Source organism: Thamnophis sirtalis, unplaced genomic scaffold, assembly GCF_051295495.1.
Source record: "Thamnophis sirtalis isolate CommonGarterSnake01/CBP01778 unplaced genomic scaffold, rThaSir2_p1.2 scaffold_6, whole genome shotgun sequence".
In the NCBI taxonomy this organism is placed as follows: domain Eukaryota; kingdom Metazoa; phylum Chordata; class Lepidosauria; order Squamata; family Natricidae; genus Thamnophis; species Thamnophis sirtalis.
This window is the reverse complement of record NW_028261386.1, coordinates 65,930,031-65,949,397: the sequence shown is the minus strand read 5'-3', so window position 1 is coordinate 65,949,397 and position 19,367 is coordinate 65,930,031. Positions and strand designations below refer to the sequence as shown.

Here is a 19,367-nt window from a genome sequence, read left to right as displayed (position 1 = left end):
AACAGATAGTAAGCAATTGGTTGCTCCATGAATACTTGTACTGGATTGGAAAATTGACTTTCTACAGATTCTCAGTAAAACACATCCCTTTATGACTACGGTTCTGGATATTCAGAATGATGGTTTCTACCACCAATGGACACCCTTTACTCTTCTGATTAGGAACAATACAGTAAAGACATTGAGAATCATTTGGCTCTTGACCTCCTACTGATTTCCTGGGTCTACTAGGACAGGCCTCCCAAAGTTTAATTAAAACACGTTTCAATCACAAAATGATTTATTGAATTACATGGCTGCCCATCAACCACAGCAGGATTATCATTTTTCTGGTCAGGATTACTGAAAATTATAATCTGACATGTCTGGAAGATACCAACCTGAAGAAGGTTGATCCATCTACAACACCATCTACTTTTATAACAAGTAGCTGTGGACATTGAAGAATACAGTGCAAAAACATTCATCATCACCATCAAGCACAAGTGTAATTAAGAAAATACTGCTCAAGTGCTTCACATTTCTTACCTCATGCTGATGGATTTTAACAATTTAACAATCTATAGCAATCAGTTTCCTCTACTTTGTGCATGTTCCTGCATCTACGTGAGTCATAAACCAGCCTACCAAAGTCACAATGGTGTATTCCTTATAGGGAGGTGAAAGTTAATTGAGACAATAAAGAAAATAATAGGTTTAAAAATCCATCTTTCAGGTGTCTGTCACAATCTCAGGTGGTAACAACAGAGCTTTGAGTCACCGATAGTACAATTCATTATAATTATGCTGAAGAATACTGCATTAAGGTTTGTATTGCTCCCCTTCTTGGCAAATTATCATAGGAATGCAGACAGAAAAAGTATTTCATATAAGATTGTACTATCTTGCAAATTGTGCCACTCACAGTTTTGTTAGCAGATGCCAACTTAGAAAAATTTCTGGCCAATCTGCTATAAAGGCTTCACTTGGATCATGTTTCCTTTTGTGCCTATGTCTTTGGAACTGTCATCTATCTGTTGCGTTTCATCATTGGTGATAATGAAAATGACTGAGGAAGAGCTGAATGTCACTTTCTTCTTGGGCCTGTCCCTCACCTTCTGTGACACAACAATGGGCCTTACTGGCTTTTCATTCCTGATTGCTGGCTTTTCTTTCAAAATCCTCTGAAACCTCAAGAGGTGAACACAGAGAAGCTGCGTAAGACACTGTCGAAACTGCAAGGAAAGAAAACTGCACTGAAAATCTAATATTCAGACGGCATGAATGTAATATATTTCAGAAACAGGATAACATGAGGATGACATAAAATCAGCCATGACTTTTGCTAAATACAAAAACATGTTTGATATCCAATCAGATGAAGGCCGATCAGTCAGATTTCTACTAGCATTTAAAGAAAACTAGACATCTCTATGTACAACAAACTTTATTTGTTCCATTATGGATTAACCTTACAAATGTTGGCTTTTTAGCTGATGAATGACCCTCTCAGACATTATGTAATGTTCACCCAATTCTACAAGTATTTGCAGTAAAAATGAAGGGTGATCTGATTCATAAAATGTGAACAGAACAATAAAAAAAAGAAAGCTGAAATGCTATTGGCATTTCCAAGGAAAGCTTGGAAAGACTTTATTTTAATATAAGCAGTGCTTTACCTACGTAGAGTTATCTGACATGGTGTAAAAAAGCTTTTTACATTTCTACATTTATTGCCCTGAATGTCCTATTTTGTGACTCCTTTGATTGTTTTTGGCAGCTTTCAAATGAATGTATGTATGTATGTATGTATACATACATACATACATACATACATACATATATAAACACATACACATACATGTATATGTATTTGTATATGTGTGTGTGTATATATATACATATATACACCACACACACACACACACACACATGTTGCTGCAAAGAAGAAAGTGATATACCTCCAGGGCTTGTTTTTTATTTCATCTAGAGATGTGGACATTACAAAAAAAACATTAAAGAATTGCTAAATTTGCTATGCCAACACTGCATTGTCAACAATAACCTATGTCCTTCTGCTTAAACCAGAAATTGAAAAGATTCATTGCTTCCACACCCTGGCTGTTTCCTTCCTGGGATCTACCATTAATTCCTCAGCCAAACTAAAATTAGCTAAGATTTTCCCTTTGGAATAACTGACAGGGAGTTACAAACCTTTGGAAATGAACTATGACAGGAAATGAACTTCTGACAACAGAAATCAAAGTAACCCTGATAGCTGTGGAATCATGTGGAGCTGTGGAGTCAAGATTTTCCAGGAATATCTTGACATTTTTTTCTCCTTTTTAGAGTTCAATGCCCTGCATTGAGGAACAGCAACTTGGAGCTTCTACTAGCCCAGCTTCTACTTAAGATATGATGGATTACAATTTGGATCATCCCCACTAATATGTCTATTGACTTATGGCTTAGGAGTTGTAGATGGATAGCAACTTATGGAGAAGGTTAAGCAAGTAAGAGTCAAACCTTCAATACCAGTTTGGGACTGGGGGAGATTTCCTACTAGGAATTTTGCCTTGTTACCTCCGCCTTCCCATAAAGAGTCTCTTGATTTTGTATCAGAAGAAAAGCTAATCCTGTTGTTTATATACTTCAACTATCAGAGCAGAACATGCGTTTGTGAAAATGAAGTATTAATTTCTTCTAACATTTGAGAAGTTGAGAAAAATGAACTGAGTGTGATTTACCATTATTAGGTTTCTTTAAGGGACTTACCTTTCTATTCATGAAAATAAAGATAACTGGGTTGTAGGCAGTGTTTGATTTGGCAAAGAAAGACGGGATAATAGCCACTGTTGGAGTTATAAGGTGAGCATAACCATAGGCTATTAAAAGTGAAACCACAGCATACGGCATCCAGCAAATAAGAAACGTGGTTATCATTATAAAACACATTTTAGCCATTTTTTTCTCATATTTTAAGATTTTGATCACATGGACAGTTTGCAAGTCTTCCACACAATGAAACTGGAAATGAAAAGAAAAAGATTAAAACGTCTCATTTAGAATTCTAATCATATTTCTCTCTCTTGAAAGAATTGAGATCTTGTCTTTCTGCCACAATGTATAAAGGAGCTTTTCTTGGGACAGGCTACCACAGTGTGATAATCATCACTTAGAATGGTAGAACAGATCTATGTTGCTTTCCAATCAGCCAATTACTTTCCAACCAGGAATTTATTCAAAGGAAACATTGGATTGGATGCTGGAATGAAGGAGGACTGGACAAAAATTACTCAAAATTCTTTTTCTCTTTATAAGACAGCACTGGACTGCAGTGACTAGATTTATGAATCAGGCTAAACACATAGAGCATTGCACTATTAAATAAGACATTCTTAAACACATTTCATTTGCATCAGGAGGATTGAATTGTTTCTAAATATATTTAGTATTACAGCAATACAGCAAATGCATTTCTACTGAATTATATGCTTTGATCTTTATGTGTTTCTTGGGAGCGTCATTTCTCATTTCTCACTGAGCAAAAAAATTCAGCTATATGAAACACACCAGAATTACTTTTTAGCCAAGCTTTCCCCATGTGGCATCTTCCAAAAACTATAATTTTCCAGCCAACATGGTCTTTGGCTACTTTGCTGGTAATTGTAGCAATAGCACTTAGATTTATATACCACTTCATAATGCCTTACAGCATTCTCTGAGCATTTTAGCATCTTGTCCTCAATAATCTGGGCCCTCATTTTACTGACCTCAGAAAGATGGAAAGCTGAGTCACCCTTGAGCAGGTCAGGGTTGAACTCCTGGCAGTGGGCAGAGTTAGTCTGCAATACTGCATTTTAACCACTGTATCACCACAGCTCAGCAATATTTTAGGGAATGCCATATTAGGATCACTACTCTAGTCCTTGATTCTCAGAGTGATTGAGAGTCAGAAGCACACAAGATTAATAAAGTATTAGTATTTTCTCAATTATTTGTTCCATTTCTTTTTAAGACAGCCACTTAACAGAACCTCCATGCCACCTCCCCCAATATATAATAAAAATATATAGAGATCAAATTCAGCTATCACTTTTAATATCAGGCAAAATATATGAGGTTGCACATTGTCAGAAAAACTAAAGCAAATTATGAAAACATGTATACTGTATAAGTAATAATAGGCACGCACAATAAGAAGCAGTTTTTCATGTTCTAATCAGTGTTTAGCCATGCACATTGGATTTGCTTACTGAAAAAGTCTAGGGGCAAGCTATTAGTTTATCCAACTCACCATTCGTACTGCGTGAAGAATATGCCCATAGCAGTAGACCACGATTCCAAGTGGTATCACTAGACAACCAAAAAAGAAAAAGAGGACAAAGGAAGTATCACTGGGTTCTCTTGAACTCCAGTCCACTGAACAACCTAATCCATGAAGTTCCAAGGTGTAGTGGTTCCAGCCAAGAAGAGGTGCTCCTGTCCAGGCTAAGGAATAAAGCCAGATATATGTGATTGCCCTCCAAGACCACGAGAAATCAATCACTCTTGCATGCACTACTCTAATGTACCGCTCATAGGCCAAGACAGTGAGAGTCATAAGCGAAACAATTCCTGCAGGGAGATATAAAACAAAGCAAGCATTATACAATAATTGTTAAATCGTGTGGTGTAACTATCTTGCATACAGACATGTGGATTTCTAGTTTCATTGTTCTATACTTATAGACCAATATCAGAGCTGTCAAACTCGTAGTCTGCGTGCTGGATGCATCACACACTGGCCATGTCCACCCCCGGTTTAGAGAAGGGGATAAAAGTCACAATATATCATGTGACACCAACATGACGCCATGAGTTTGACACCCCTGCTCTATATGCACAATGAAATATAGACAGAAAAAAGAAAATATATATTTTTTCATCATTGGGAGAACTGCAAGCCAAGAACATCTTTCACTAATAATCACCACAGTGTTTATTCTTGAAATCAAATATTGAAACATCAGATCCCCCTTCTCTCATTCGAGGCACTCCCAAAATGTTGGGAATGCAACTCCCAAGATTCTCTAGTCAGAAGTAATTTCTTACCAACTCAGTTAAGTCTAGGCTACAGCAAAATCATTAAGAATGCAATTAAAATACATTTCAGAATGTATGTCTGTGAAATATTGGGGCTTACCAATACAACTAATACCATTTATAGCAGCCTCAACCGATATATGCGAACTTGAATTTGGGCAAATTCTGGGAAACTGTGGAGAACAGGTGGCCTTGGCATGCTAGAGTCCATGGAGTTGTGAAGAGTTGGACACAATTTAGTGACTAAACAACACCTGATTACTGGACCACAACTAACCAGTAGCCAGGACCACGAAGAATAATGTGAATTGTAGTCTAACAGCTAGGAATGGGCTCCATTTTGCAAATACTAATTAAAACAAATTGAGGCTGGTTCATTACTTGACATAAGGAATGTAGAATTTGGGGTGGTAGGTGGCTGCATGTAACATTTGGGGGCAGGGGAAGAGCAGCATTATGCACAGCTGCCACCTCTGCCACCCCAAAAGACATGCTGAGCACCTCCAAGCCTTGTCACAACTGCCAGCTTCAGCATTTCCATCACTATGCTAACTTGAAGAACAATTTTTTGAACAATTTCCATGTATTTCTTTGAGGCTTATGAGGAAGTTTAAAGTATTAAAATGATCCTTCTCCCTAGATGTGCAAGCTGGTTCTATATACAAATTCTAATTGAAAGAAGGCTTCAGCCAAGGCACAATGAAACAAATCCCATTACATGTTAGAAACTAAGAATCTTTTTTGAGTTTGTCCATATGGGCTGACTTAGACTTGTAAATAAATCAGTACAAAGAACACTTAGAGCGGCCAACTCAGATGACATCTGTTGTATCCACTCAATTATCTAAAATAAACAGAATGAACAGTTCATGTGGCACAAATGAATGCTGATTTTGCTGATTGTATGATGGGTATTAATTGAAATAGAGAGAAATTGGAGAGAAAAAAATAAGTAATTTAACATCCTCTTGCCCATTGATATTCTATTACCAATACGTTCTCCAATGCCATCTAACATGTTGGGAAGGGAGAAGTTCTATATTAAGGTTTGAAAGATCGATATACATATATCAACAAATTTCAAATTTATTTCAAATATCAAATTTATTAAACACATCTATATGGTTTTCCAACTCACACAAAGTGACTCTAGGTCTGGGATGGTGAACCTGTAGCACGCTTGCCACAGGTGGAACGCAGAGCCATTTGTCAGGGCATGCAAGGCGTTGCCCTGTCAACTGGCCAGAATGCATGCGCACACTGGCCAGCTGAGTTCAGCCTTTTTTAAAGACATTTTTCGCCCTTCCCAGGCTCCAGAGGCTTTATAGGCGCCTGGGGAGGGTGAAAAGAGCCTCCCCCTCCCAAGGCCCTCTGGAGGCTTCAGGGACCTTCAAGAGGCTTCCCTGAAGCCTCTGGAGCACTAAAAACCACCCTCCGAGCAAACTGGAAGTGACTTCTGGTTTCCTCAGAGGGTCCTTTTTAGTCATCTGGAGGCTTCAGCGAAGCCTCCTGAAGGTCCCTGAAGCCTCCAGAGAGCTTAAACCAACCCTACGAGCAAACCGGAAGTGACTTCCAATTTGCTCGTAGGCTCATTTTTTGCCCTTCCTGAAGCCTCTGGAGGGCCTCTGGGGAGCAGGGGAGGCTGTTTTTGCCCTCCCCAGGCTCCTATAAAGCCTCTGGAGCCTGGGAAGGGCGAAAAAAGCATGGAAAAATGTGGAGGAGTGCCTCTCATGCGCACATGTGCACTGGGGGGGTCGCAAGTTGCATTATGGGTAAGGCACGCCTGCACATGACCCCCAGCGCTCTCCCTTATGGCACGCGAGCCAAAAAAGGTTCGCCATCAGTGCTCTAGGTAGCTTACACCAGCAGTCCCCAACCTTTGCAGCTGGGTGGGGGGGAAGAGGGGGTGGACTGTGGGAGTGGAGGGCCGACGCACGTGTGTGTGCATGCAGCCCTTGCGGAAAGTGGCAGGCCAGTGTGCAATTGCCCACCAGCCCATCATACGTGCATGTTGACCTTGCTATCCATTCATATTAAATACATATCCTTAATACCCCAAAGCTTTCCAAGATTTAGGAATGCAGGAGATAAAAATAGCCTACTTTTAAGCAAGCATGACGTTCTAAGAGTTTCAGCGCAGGCTATGCCCTATTAACTTCTGTACATCAAAATCATCAGAGCTTCTGTTTCCTGCTTCTGAACTTGCCCAACCTTTAAAAGATGTCTCCATCAGCAACTTTTAAACTTTGTGTTCTCTTATTTTAATTACCTCTCCTGTACACTGTCCTACTTCTTCTAATTAGACTCTGCTTGTAATGGATAAATAGCATGTAGAATCTTATAACTTTCTTCCAGTTTGAAGAATTTTTACACTGTACTTTTTTTTTTAACTGGAATGAACCTTTGCTTCCAGAGGATTCAGCCTAACCATTCATACTGCTAATTGCAGTCGTGGTAGAAATCATTTCCAGAGATTTAGTCCCTGAAGTTAACTCAAATTGTTTAAAAGCTCTTGCTTATGGGTATCAGATTCTTTTATGCTAACTAGGTAGTATTGGTCTATATTATAAACTTAGCCAAAATTCAAACAACATGATAGCGTAGCGTGAATAAGATCCTGGCAGTCATTTATTCAACTAAAATGGTTAAGCCAACCCCAGTTAAGCAAGAAGTTTGAATCAGTAAGCACTTTCAACTACCTGAAGTACCAGTGATTTTCCTAATAAGTTAGTTCTGCTTCTCTTTTATTGAATTTTCTATTTCTCTAATATCAAGCAAACCAACAATCGTTCCCCATTTTGCTTGGAAAAATCAAAGCTTTTCCTTAAGCTGAACCTTGTCAATACTTACCTTTTCTCCTTGACCTTCATGCAGGGGTGAAATGTTACCGGTTAGCACTGGTAGGGACAATTGCTGTTGTTTCTGCGAACCAGTAGTAAAAAAAAAAAAAAAAGCTTTGGAGGATTGCGCGGCTCAGCTGTGAGCTGTGCAATCATTGGAAGCTTTTTTCCTGCTTTTTAAAGCATTTTTTTCTTGCCTATTCATCTGAACCAGCAGGAAAAAAATGCTTTAAAAAGTCCATGACAATCAGCTGTGCCATGCAATCATGGGAACCTTTTTTTTTTACTTTTTAAATGATTGTTTACTATCTATCTGTCCCAACCAGCAATAAAAAAAATACTTTAAAAAGTGGAAAAAAAATTCCCACAATCACACAGCACAGCTGAACCTTTTTTGCACTTCTTAGAGCATTTTTTACTATCAGTTCAGGCGAATAGGTAGTAAAAATGCTTTAAATTTTTTTAAAAAGTTGGCCACACCCACCCAGTCACATGACCCCACCACCAAGCCACGCCCAGAGAACCAGTGGCAAAATCTTTTACATTTCACCACTGCCTTCATGCATATCTATTAAATTTTCTTTATGTTGTTTATAACTCTGTTTGCATGGCACGTAAGCACGAAAATATAATAAGACTTGGGAAAAAGAAATTTGGCTTTTTATTTAGAACAGCCCCGCAGTTGTGCTGGGTTAAAATAATCTTCTCCAGTCAGATACGTTTTTGAATGCAGAAGAGAGTCTCAATAAGGTTACTCTCTTCAACTACAGGACATAAAGAATGCAGAGTGGCTTTGCGATAACAGGGCTATGTGAAAAAACTAAACTGCTATTTTTTATTTTATTTTTTTGGTCAGGAATAAGCCCTTAGGTTCCGCTTGTAATTGAAAGGAAGCAGGCATGAATACAGTCATGGGCACTGGATTCATTTGCATATCCTGTATTCTGGAACAGCCAGATAACATTCCAGCAGGATGTTTCAGCTATAGAATTCGACTTGCACATAAAATACAAAAATTAAGTCCAAAAACAATTTTATACATCAATGATTCCATATAAAGACTGGCTTGTTTTTTTATGTAAATAAAAAATGTATACATTTGGTTTTGTTTCCTTAGGAACACCTACCTGGGTCCCTTCCTAATGAGGGTCCCTGAACCAGGCCACACATCTGGAATAGGGTAGCTGATAATTGAATGTCAACTTACAGCTGAGACACTGGCTATGCCTGCCCTAGAGAAGTCTCTAGATAGAAATGATAGCAGTTTTTAAGTATCAGATGGAGGAGGAATTAGGTACATTTGTTTCAGAAAACAGAACAAGAAACAATGAACATACATTGCAAGAAATGAGACTTGGTTGGACATCGCAAAAAAAAAAGGGCTGTAAAACAATGCAATAAAAAGCTGTGGGGTGTATTTAGAGAGGTTTGATGGAATCTACAGTTGTAGATTCATGAACTGGACAAGAGATGATGATCTTTAAGATGACTCTCAATTCTTGCATTCTACCTTTCCATGATTGTTTCTGGCATTATTATAGATAAATTAAATCAATTTATGTGCACCTAAATCAGGCATCAGCAACCTGCGGTTCTGGAGCCACATGTGGCTGTTTCATCCCTCTGCTGCGGATTCCTGTCAACAGTTGGCTCCACAATTTATAGGGCTTTCGCTTATGACAGGTAGAGGAAAAAGGATGCCGCACTAGGAGGAGATTCTATGAGACCAGACTTCTAGTTGGCTCCAGAATTGAATGGGGGGTTTCCGGTTAGGACCTTTGTAGCTCTTACAAAGGTTTAAGGTTTCCAACCCCTGACCTAAACAAATAAGCAGGAAAATGTCTAGAAAAATGATCTGGAATGAATAGCAAACATTACTTCAGGGCAAAAAAAGTGTGTCCAACCTCTTCCTATCAAATGCACATTCCCATGGCTACATTCATGCAATATACTACTAGCCTTTGTTTAAAAATTAAGTGGCTTGCAAAGCCAGTTTAATGCAATATTTAAAAACAAACATCACTGTTGCAACATTTGTGCCACCCATGCAAGTCTGCTTAAAAGAAATGAAAATATTTCATTTCAGTATCTTAGTCAAGCTGATTCAAGGATACCCGATGTATGAATCTGCTCATATGGCAGCTGATTACATAAAAATAATAAAGAGCAATTTTATTTAAACTGCAAATCTTTTTAGGGTGCAGAGGCATGCAAACAAAAGAAATACACTTGGATCACAGACTGATTGTATCAATAGGATTTATTATAAAAATATTGCTTTATACCATCACAGCTGTCTCTTGGCGCTTTAAGTTATGTAATACAATTAAACATCTTTCTTGAAAATAGTTCAAATAAATAAATGGATGCATGGACATTTACAAGAAGTCACTCATGTTCCTTATTAAAGGTTGAGTGCATGCAAATGCTTTCTACAAAGCTAAATTTCACTGGAGAATTCAACTGTACAAAATAATTTGTATAAAAGACACCATGGGGAATTCACGATGGAACTTTTTCTTAACTGCGTGACTCCCTTATACGTTTTTGCCAAAGACTTAAAGTACTTCTAATGTAGATCCTGAGAACATGTAGGGTTATAGAAGAGTGGCAGAAATGTTCCTTCTGGTTCTCTGAGAAGTTTCCTCTATACAGGAATTGTACTCTTGGATTTCACTCTTTGGTGTTTGAATTTTTTAATTAATTTGCAGTCTTAGAGCAGATCGTGTAACATGTAATCATACCTCTCTAATTATATTGCTTATTGATTTATCTCTCTAATTATATTGCTTGTTGATTTTATTTCTCTAATTATATTGCTTGCATTCATTCCCTTAATATTTTGATATTTAATATCTCTGGTAAGAAATACTCAAAAAAGTCACATTTGCATCAGCTGTCCTTGAAAATCTAACCTATCAAGACAGTTATTGGAAGATCCAACTTGTAAGTTAACTACTCTATCAATTCAAGCATCCATAGAGAAGTATCAACAATTTTTTAGGTAAGATTTATTAATTTATTTACTTACTTACTAGGGTTTCAATGCCACTGTAATTTGGCCCATAAAATCATCACCAGTAAGTGGATTAAAAGCAGTACAGGAAAATAACAAAGGGTTGACTAAAGCAAAACAAAAAACCACAATTATAGTACAGGTAGATCTCGACTTAATGACAATTGAGCCCAATCATGCCCCAATTTATGACTTTATTTACCATGGTCATTAAGTGAATCATGTGGTCATTAAGTGAATCTGATATCCCCCCCCAATTGATTTTTGCTTGTAAGCAGTTCCCTAGGAAAGTTGCAAATGACACTTCCAGGGCCCTGGAATGCGGCAACTATTGTAAATACATGCCAGCTGCCAAGCACCTGAAGTCTGATCATGTTACTGTGGAGATGTTTTAATGGTCATAAGTGTGAGAACACGTCATAAATCACTATTTTCAGTACTGTTGTAACTTTGAATGGTCATTAAACCATTTTACGTCTAGGACTATCTGTGAACTTTGGGCCAAAGCAGTAATGAAACATCAGGCTTTCTGGAATGTGAATAGGGAGGAAGTTAGTTTACTATGGGTGAGTTATCCTTCCAGATAACACTTTCTTAAGGGCTAATGAGAGCCCATTGTTCCAGATTTTACTGAATGGGCAGACACCGCTAGAACAGCTGGTCCCAAAGATACCCTGCATTTCCAAGCCACTGGCCTGTTCTTGACTCAGCAAACACACAGTTGCAAATTGTAACTGGTTTATGAATGGGATTGCAATTCAAAGAAGTGAGCAGTCACACACCAGCTCCAGAGGAAACACAGGGAAAATAAGATCTTGCTTAATAATTCAGGTGCAGCACCAATTGTCCAGAGACCCAGAGCCAAGGGAAAAAGAGATCAGTCCAAAATTACTGCCATTAAAGAAAAGAGGTATTAGAAGGCAGGTAGCAAATGGCATGCAGACCCAGAGAAAGGAATGAAGACAGTGTTTAAGGACAGGGAGGACTATGTCAGTCTAAGATTCAAGAGGGTTCTAACTATAAAGCATAGAATCCAAGCGCAGTGCAAGAAATGTAGATCCAATATTGAAGAATTGTTTCCAGTGGACATTAAAATCCTAGAAACCAACTGATGGCCTCCTGACAACAACTTCTTGGATCAAGCCCTCAGCTGTTGACTTGAATTTGTCAGAGCAGACTATTGCACCTATGCAAGTGAGAATTAGCAGCTTAAAATGTCTCAGGAATATAACTGGTAACCATTGCAGATCCAAAGCAGAGCTATTATACCAAAAAATTGCTATATTTTGGACTCACTGAAGTTTCTCAGTACAGTAGTCTTGAAGGCAAGATTACCTATAGCACATGGTTATTTTCATATAGGAACTCATTAAGGAACTCATAGACCAGGAGACACTGGACATAGTCTCTTGATCTAGAAAAAGTCGTAACTGGCATATACGATGTAACTGAAGTTACATCCTTTCCTGCTACATCTGCCACCTGCTCTTTGAGGAACAGCTGAGGATCTAGAAGGACCTCAAATGATGAATTATTTTTACCCAGGATATTGCAAGTTCATCCATAGCCAACAATGAAATAATTCTGCTGTCAGAAGGTTTCTATAGTCATAGCCACTCTGTCTTGCTGAGTTTGGTCCAAGGCTGCTGTTCCCCATCCAGATCCTAACAACCTTCAGGAACTGACCAAAACGTTTTGGTCAGAAATCAAGATGTACAAGTATCAACAGCAGCATATTGATATCTGGCCCTTTGCAGAACAAATAATCTCCATCAAAGGCTTCATTTGGTTGTTAAAAGAGAGGGCCAGAAATGTTGACTAGCAGGACCCACAAAACTCTACTAGCCCTCCCCTACCACTACCACTGCATCAAGCTTCTCCCTTGGGAAAGAGAGACACTACAAATCAAACTTGGGCTCAGAAGAGATTCAGGATATCATAAACAATAGTGTCAAAAGTGGATGAAATGCCTAGCAAGACAAACTATGCTAGTAGTGTTCTGGCCTTACCACAGGTCATCCACAAGAGCAATCGATGTAGTTGCAGTACCATTCATAATTCATTTCCTAAAGTGCTCTGCAGATCCATCAACTTTTCAGCAGCCTTACATAAAAAGGGAAGTTTGGAGATCAAGTTATAATTATGTAACATTGCTGGATTAAGATACATTTTGGAATAGAGGGAACTGTCTTCAGGGTTACTGGCAACTTACTTTCATTCAAGGAAGTATTAACCAATCCCCATTCCCAGCCTCTTTTTATCTGGCTTTTCATAAGTATCTAAAAACTTGGTTTTATGCCTGGACCTGGTGCTGAGGGTGTGTGATGAAGCCTATGGCTTTGTTGATGTCCATTTTGAGATGTTTGCTGCAATGTGTTTTTATGTTCAGGACATTATTTGCTTTATTGTAAGCCACCTACCATCAGAAAGATGGGGTGAGCAGCTACATAACTCAAATAAATAAATCAGAAAGAACCCTGTCTGCTTTTTCAGGACCAACACATTCAAACTTTCTGAGATAATAATGCAATATGTAGCATTAAGCCCCTTAACAGCACTAACCTATTATCAATAGAACTAGATCTAGTGTCCAATGCCAAGCAGAGGAATTTTTTATTGATTTGCTTGGTGAAGCCCCATAAGACCTCTTCAATTCCCTAATAGGATCCATGAATGTTTATAATGTTGCTGGATGACAATTTGAAGATGTAATAGCAGTCTGAATATATTGCCTTTTTGCTGCTCTGATTGCAAAGCTGTAAGTTGAAGCATCTGATACATCTGTCTTTGCTTTCCACTAGCAACATTCTAGGCATTTCATAGAACTCCTCAAATAAATGAACTTCTTTAAAACTGTGGTCTAAGACAGACAGCTCAGTTGTCATCCTGGCTAAAGGCCATCATCACTCTTATATTCTAGCTGGCAAGTCAGAAATGTAGCTTACCCCATGTCTCCCATCATATTTCCCTCTGCCCATTACAATCTGAAATCCCTTCCTTAATTCTATTACCACTACCACCATTAGTCCATTTACCCTAACTGGCCTAGGAGATTTAATTCCAACTTTCCACTAAATCAAATTCAGATCTCAATAACCGCAATATACGTATAATTTATTTATGCAATCTGGGATAAGGATTTCTCTTCTTAGTGACTTGTATTAAACCTGGGAATTGATACTTGGTGATATCAAAATATAAATGCATGAGTGTTAAACGAGGCAATTCCCATTAGCCCCAGCTAGCATTGTTGATAATACGTGATGCTGGAATTTGCATTTTAATATCTGGAAGGCCACATGTTGCTTACTCTACAACTTGCAAACAAAAAAGATTTACCTAGTAGGAGATATATACATTTTCCAACAGATTTTAAAAACATGTAGAGAACTTGGGAAGGCGGAATATTAAAAAGCTGTAAATGCCACAGACTGTAGATAATATAAAAGAAAATAAGATTGGAGGTTTTTCTCAGTTCAGTATTTAAAATTGGATAGAAGTTTTAGATTACATCAAGTGACACTAGGATACTGAAAGCAGACAGGTTTTTTTTTATTATAATCTTCTCTTTTGGCAACATGGCTGTATTTTATTTCTTAGTTTAGAGATATCTTTCTTTCACCTAAATATCCCATATTGCAAAAGAGATGCAACAAGGAAATAATGAGGATGGAATATGCCTGTTCAGTACTTCAATTTAGCATTCATCAGACAGTCCATCTGATATTCTGAACTGTTTTCCCCACCCCTGGGTTTCTTTCACACACATTACAGATTTATTTGTATCAAATAATTCCAGTAGTTGAATGTAGCTGATAAGATTTGGTAATGGCAGTCTAAATGTTTGAAACAGGAAGAGTTGATGGTTCAAGACATCCACAATAATTTCAAGATTAATGGCAATCTCTACTCTAAAAAGCTTTAAATCTAAAATACAATGATGCTACAGGGCATAAGAATTAATTACAGCTGGGAAGAACAATTCAGAAATTAACACAAAAGCCCTGCAGAAAAGATTTTAGGGGGGCTCGGTGGTGAACTTAGAAGCAGCAGCTAGTGCATATGGTGTTAGGCAACCTTCAAAGTCTAGAACACTCTAGACCCCGGGTGTCAAACCCAAGGCCCAGGGCCAGATCCAGCCCGCAGGGTGCTTAGATCTGGCCCACAGGGCTGGCCTGGAAACAGCAAAGGACTGGCCTGCAGTGCTTCTGCCAGTGAAAACAGAGATCGTGAAGGCCCTTTATTTTCACTGGCAGAAGGTTGCAGGGGGCCATCGCAGCTGAAAACAGAGCTCAGGAGCCTGTTTTCGCTGGCAGAGTGCTTGGGTCACCACAGGCGCCTCCAACACGAGTGACATTGAGCTGACCATACCCACCTTTGCCACCCCCACCCCTGAGGTCAAACACAACCCTGATGCGGCCCTCAATGAAATTGAGTCTGATACCCCTGCTCTAGACAGATTGGACTATAATTTCTATCGTACACAATTACCCAAGATAATGAAGACTAATACAACAGGAGATTGAAAAAAATGATGTAGAGCATATGTGAAATCAGAGCCCGGTAGAATGACTACAAGCACTGGCCATTACAGGATAAAGTCATAGAAGAGGATACCAATAGGATATCAGAACAAACAACATTATAAGCATCATATGATCTATTATCGCTGCCTTGGTGAGGATTATAAGAAATATTTGGAGAATGATGGTGGTGAGAGATCTATGGAGGTGGTCTGCAAAAACAACCAAGTTGTATAAACTGCAAAGATATTTTCACAGACGCACAACTGCAAAGGTTTGTTCTGCAGACTGATATGACCTGCATAGCTGTGTTGAGGAGTACAGTACAACTTCCTTCCATGTTGATCTCCAAATGAAGAACAGGTGTGTCTGATGCATAGATGCTGATGCCCTGATTGCTTTGTGCCTGAAACCATACAGTGCTTGCTTGATGGAACATCAGCAGTCTTTCTTTCACTAACTGCCACTCAGTAACAGGGATGAGAGGCTTTCCCAAGGTGAGGAAACACCTGCAGTATTAGAAAACGAGATGTGAAATGAAACTTATGATTAAGCTGACTAGAGGTTAAGTATAAAAGGGGGATGCTATGGAGCTGATGTAAAGCAGAGAACAGTATGAGTCTCAGAACTGGAACTCTTAGTTAACTGATAGATTCCCTTCTTCAAGTAGTTTTCCAAAAATGCATACCTGCTATTTACAGAGGCAGATTACCCTAACACCTGCTTCTATGCATTGTAGAATGTCAGAGAAATGAAAAAATGGTAAGAAAAATAAACTGTTCCCATGTTCAGCCTATACAACCAGCAATCTCAGAAAGGTGTTTCGGGGCACCTTCAAATCACGTTGTGAAAAAGCTATCTGATTAAATGATTGTGGGCCACTCAAGTCATTTTTGACTCCAGGCAACCCCCTAGGTTTTCTCCAGGATGACCTATCCTTAATGAACTCAGAGATTAAGTAGAAGAGATCAATCAACTAAAGCAGGCAGGCCAGTTATCTTATGAGGGGCAAGTAAGAGGATAGAATAGAATGAGCTGGAAGGGACCTTTGAGGTCTTCTAGTCCAGCCCCCTGCTCAACCTATACCGTTTCAGATGTGACTGGTCTAGACGCTTTAAAAACCTCAGGTGATAGATCACCCACTATTTCTGAAGGCAAGCTGTTCCACTGGTTAATTGTCCTTACTATTAGCAAGTTTTTCCTTAATTCCAGGTTGCTTTTCTCTTTGATTAGTTTCCAACCATTGTTTCTTGTCCTGCCCTCTGGTACTTTGGAGAATAATAACCCTTTATTAGCTACCTTGACATTAAAGAGAGGCTTGATCTTAAACCCCTAAAACCTAAATTGGGGTTCGATTGGAAATGTCAACATCAGCACCAACACGCATCAGAACCCATTTTGGCACTGAAATAAGAGAACTCTGCTCTGGCTTTTTATCATCATCATCATCATCATCATCATCATCATCATCATCATGATTAATTTTTGGTTAGATTCACAGCCTTTGGGGCTGGTTGGTAGCTCAACAGCTCAAACCAAGGACCTAGGAACTGTTAAGGTAATGTCGGAGTATATATGTTGTTCCAAGTAGGGTGTTTTTTTGTAGAATCAGAATGTTCAAGTCAGGCAAATTTAGAAATTATTATTAATTATTGATTATTATTATTCCCGTTCTTGTAAATCTTGCGCCGGTCCCACTGCACGAATTCAGAGGGAGGTGCGCCGACCCTAGAGCAGGGCTGGAGCTCAGGGCTCGTGAATCGGTTCCCCTTACCGAAGAGGCTGTTGCTGAAGCCGTCCCACATGCAGCCGGCTTCGTCCCAGGCCCACCGATTTCTGAGGCAGGAGAGGAAAGTGAAGCTGACGCCGAAAAACGACACCAGCAGGTCGCTGAGGCTGATGTTCACCAGGAAGAGGTTGGTGGGCGTGCGGAGCCGCTTGAACTTGGTATAAAGCACCAGGACCAGCAAGTTGTTGCACAAGCCCACGAAACCGATAGCGGCGATAAGGAAGGCTAACAGGTGGTAGGTGCTGGCGCTGAACGGCGTCCCCGAATCCCCCGCCGCCTGCGGCCGTCGCCGCTCCAAGTCCTGCTCCCCCGGCGTGGGCTGCAGGCGGCTGCCGCGGCTGCTGTTCCCGGAGTACATAGCTCGAGGTGGATGATCGGGAAACTCCGTTCACATGCTGCCGGCTGCTGAGAATCCCGCGCAAAATCTATTGCAAAAGGGAGCTCCCGCGGCTGCTTGCACTACCCTCGTCCGCTCCCCAAGCACCCCTTGCCGCCAAAGGCAGAACGAGGGAGGAGTGAACTCTTAGAGAGACTGTGGAAATCCGGCCGCGTCCCCGTTCTCCCCCTCCCCTCCCCGGCGCGCTCCGCCTCGTTAATGGCACCTGAGCGATCAACCGTGCGACAACTCGAGAATGGAAAAGGAGGATCTTCGAGTAAGGCTGTAAGGACCGCGCCGTAGTAAGGCAACTCCTTTGTGCAAGTCGACGCGATCGCCGAAAAGAGAGGAAGGGGGAACGCCGGCGCTTGCGCTAACAGCGCGAAACGTGGGACTTGGTGTGTTCACGGTTGTACGTCTCTTCCTCCCTCCCCCACGGGCCGTCAGGTTTTTGAATTGCTAATACTTCGGGCTTCTAGTTCGTGCGTAATGATGATTGGAGCTTCCCAATCTAGGGTAATAGTTTTGCAACTTTAGGGATGACGACGGCAGTCAGGCAAGTGAAATTGTAGTAGCACCTCTCTGTCACTCTAGTCTATACACAAACAACAAAGGGGGGGGGGAGTCCATTAGAACGAAAATGGTTTGGTATCGCCTTCCTAGAATTTGTTTGATTTCTCGGGGGAGTCCAAAATGTTGGTATTTCTTACCCAGGTACTGTTCTGTTTGTTCAGGCATCTTTGAAGATGGACCTTCTCAAAAAGTAAATCTCTTAGATTTCCCTATAACTGTGTTACTAAGGTGTATGTGTTACTAATAGGTGTAACATCCTATTTTGGACACATTATGCATCTAGCTCTCTGAAGAAGGCTCTAATGCTGGAAAATGTGGAAGCACAGAGAAAAAGAGGTCAATCAGCAGCAAAGTGGATACACTCAGTTACAGAAACAATGAGTACAATTTAGGAACAGCTGAAAGACCAAGTTAGGGACAGATTATTATGGATCACATAGTTATAACATTTCAGGCGTGGTTGTCCAAACGCCTGGCTTGTCTGGGTCACATTAAATAAGGAGGAATTATCTTGGGCCATATATAAAATATGTAAAATAGAGTTGATTGGCAGTTTGGCGGTTCGAATCCCTAGCACATAGTAATGGAGTGAGCTCACGTTACTTGTCCCAGCTTCTGCCATCCTAGTAGATCAAAAGCATGCAAAAAATGCAAGTTAAAAAAAAATAGAGACCACCTTTGGTGGGAAGGTAATGGTGTTCCATGCTCCTTCAGCATTTAATCATGCTGGCCACATGACCACGGAGACATCTTTGGACAGCACTGGCTCTTCGGTTTTGAAACGGAGATGACCATCGCCCCCTAGAGTTGGAAACGACTAGCACATGTGTGCAAGGGGAACCTTTACCTATAAAGTTGGTTGTGAGTTGTGAGCCGCCCTGAGTCCCCTCAGGGAAAAGGGCGGCATATAAATAAATTAAAACTAAATTAAAACTAAATTAAAACTAAACTAAATCACAACTTTATTATTTTTATATATTTATGTTCTTGTGGAGTGCATTATTGCCTGTTCAAGGCTGCCTGTGGGTGATGGGTTGGCCACACCTGGTCTAAACAAATGTTTTCTACCTATATACTCTCAATACTGTTCTGGAACTGAACTTGGTTCCCTTTTAAAAAATTGTCATCACACTACGTATTGGAATAGTACAGAGGCTAATGTTTAGAGTATGTTATTTACAAAAGT

General features: G+C 39.9%; 1 protein-coding gene across 1 annotated transcript; it reads right to left on the bottom strand.

Annotated features, from left to right (window-relative positions):
• Positions 1-262: 262 nt before the first annotated feature.
• On the bottom strand, positions 263-17,764 carry OPN3 (opsin 3). Its single transcript, XM_087718040.1, has 4 exons — positions 17,218-17,764; positions 4,277-4,596; positions 2,755-3,006; positions 263-1,214 (listed from the first exon to the last, which is right to left on the bottom strand). Exons 1-4 carry the CDS (start codon positions 17,588-17,590, stop codon positions 951-953), a joined length of 1,209 nt encoding a protein of 402 aa, XP_087574166.1. The 5' UTR covers positions 17,591-17,764; the 3' UTR covers positions 263-950.
• Between the last annotated feature and the right edge of the window lie 1,603 nt (positions 17,765-19,367).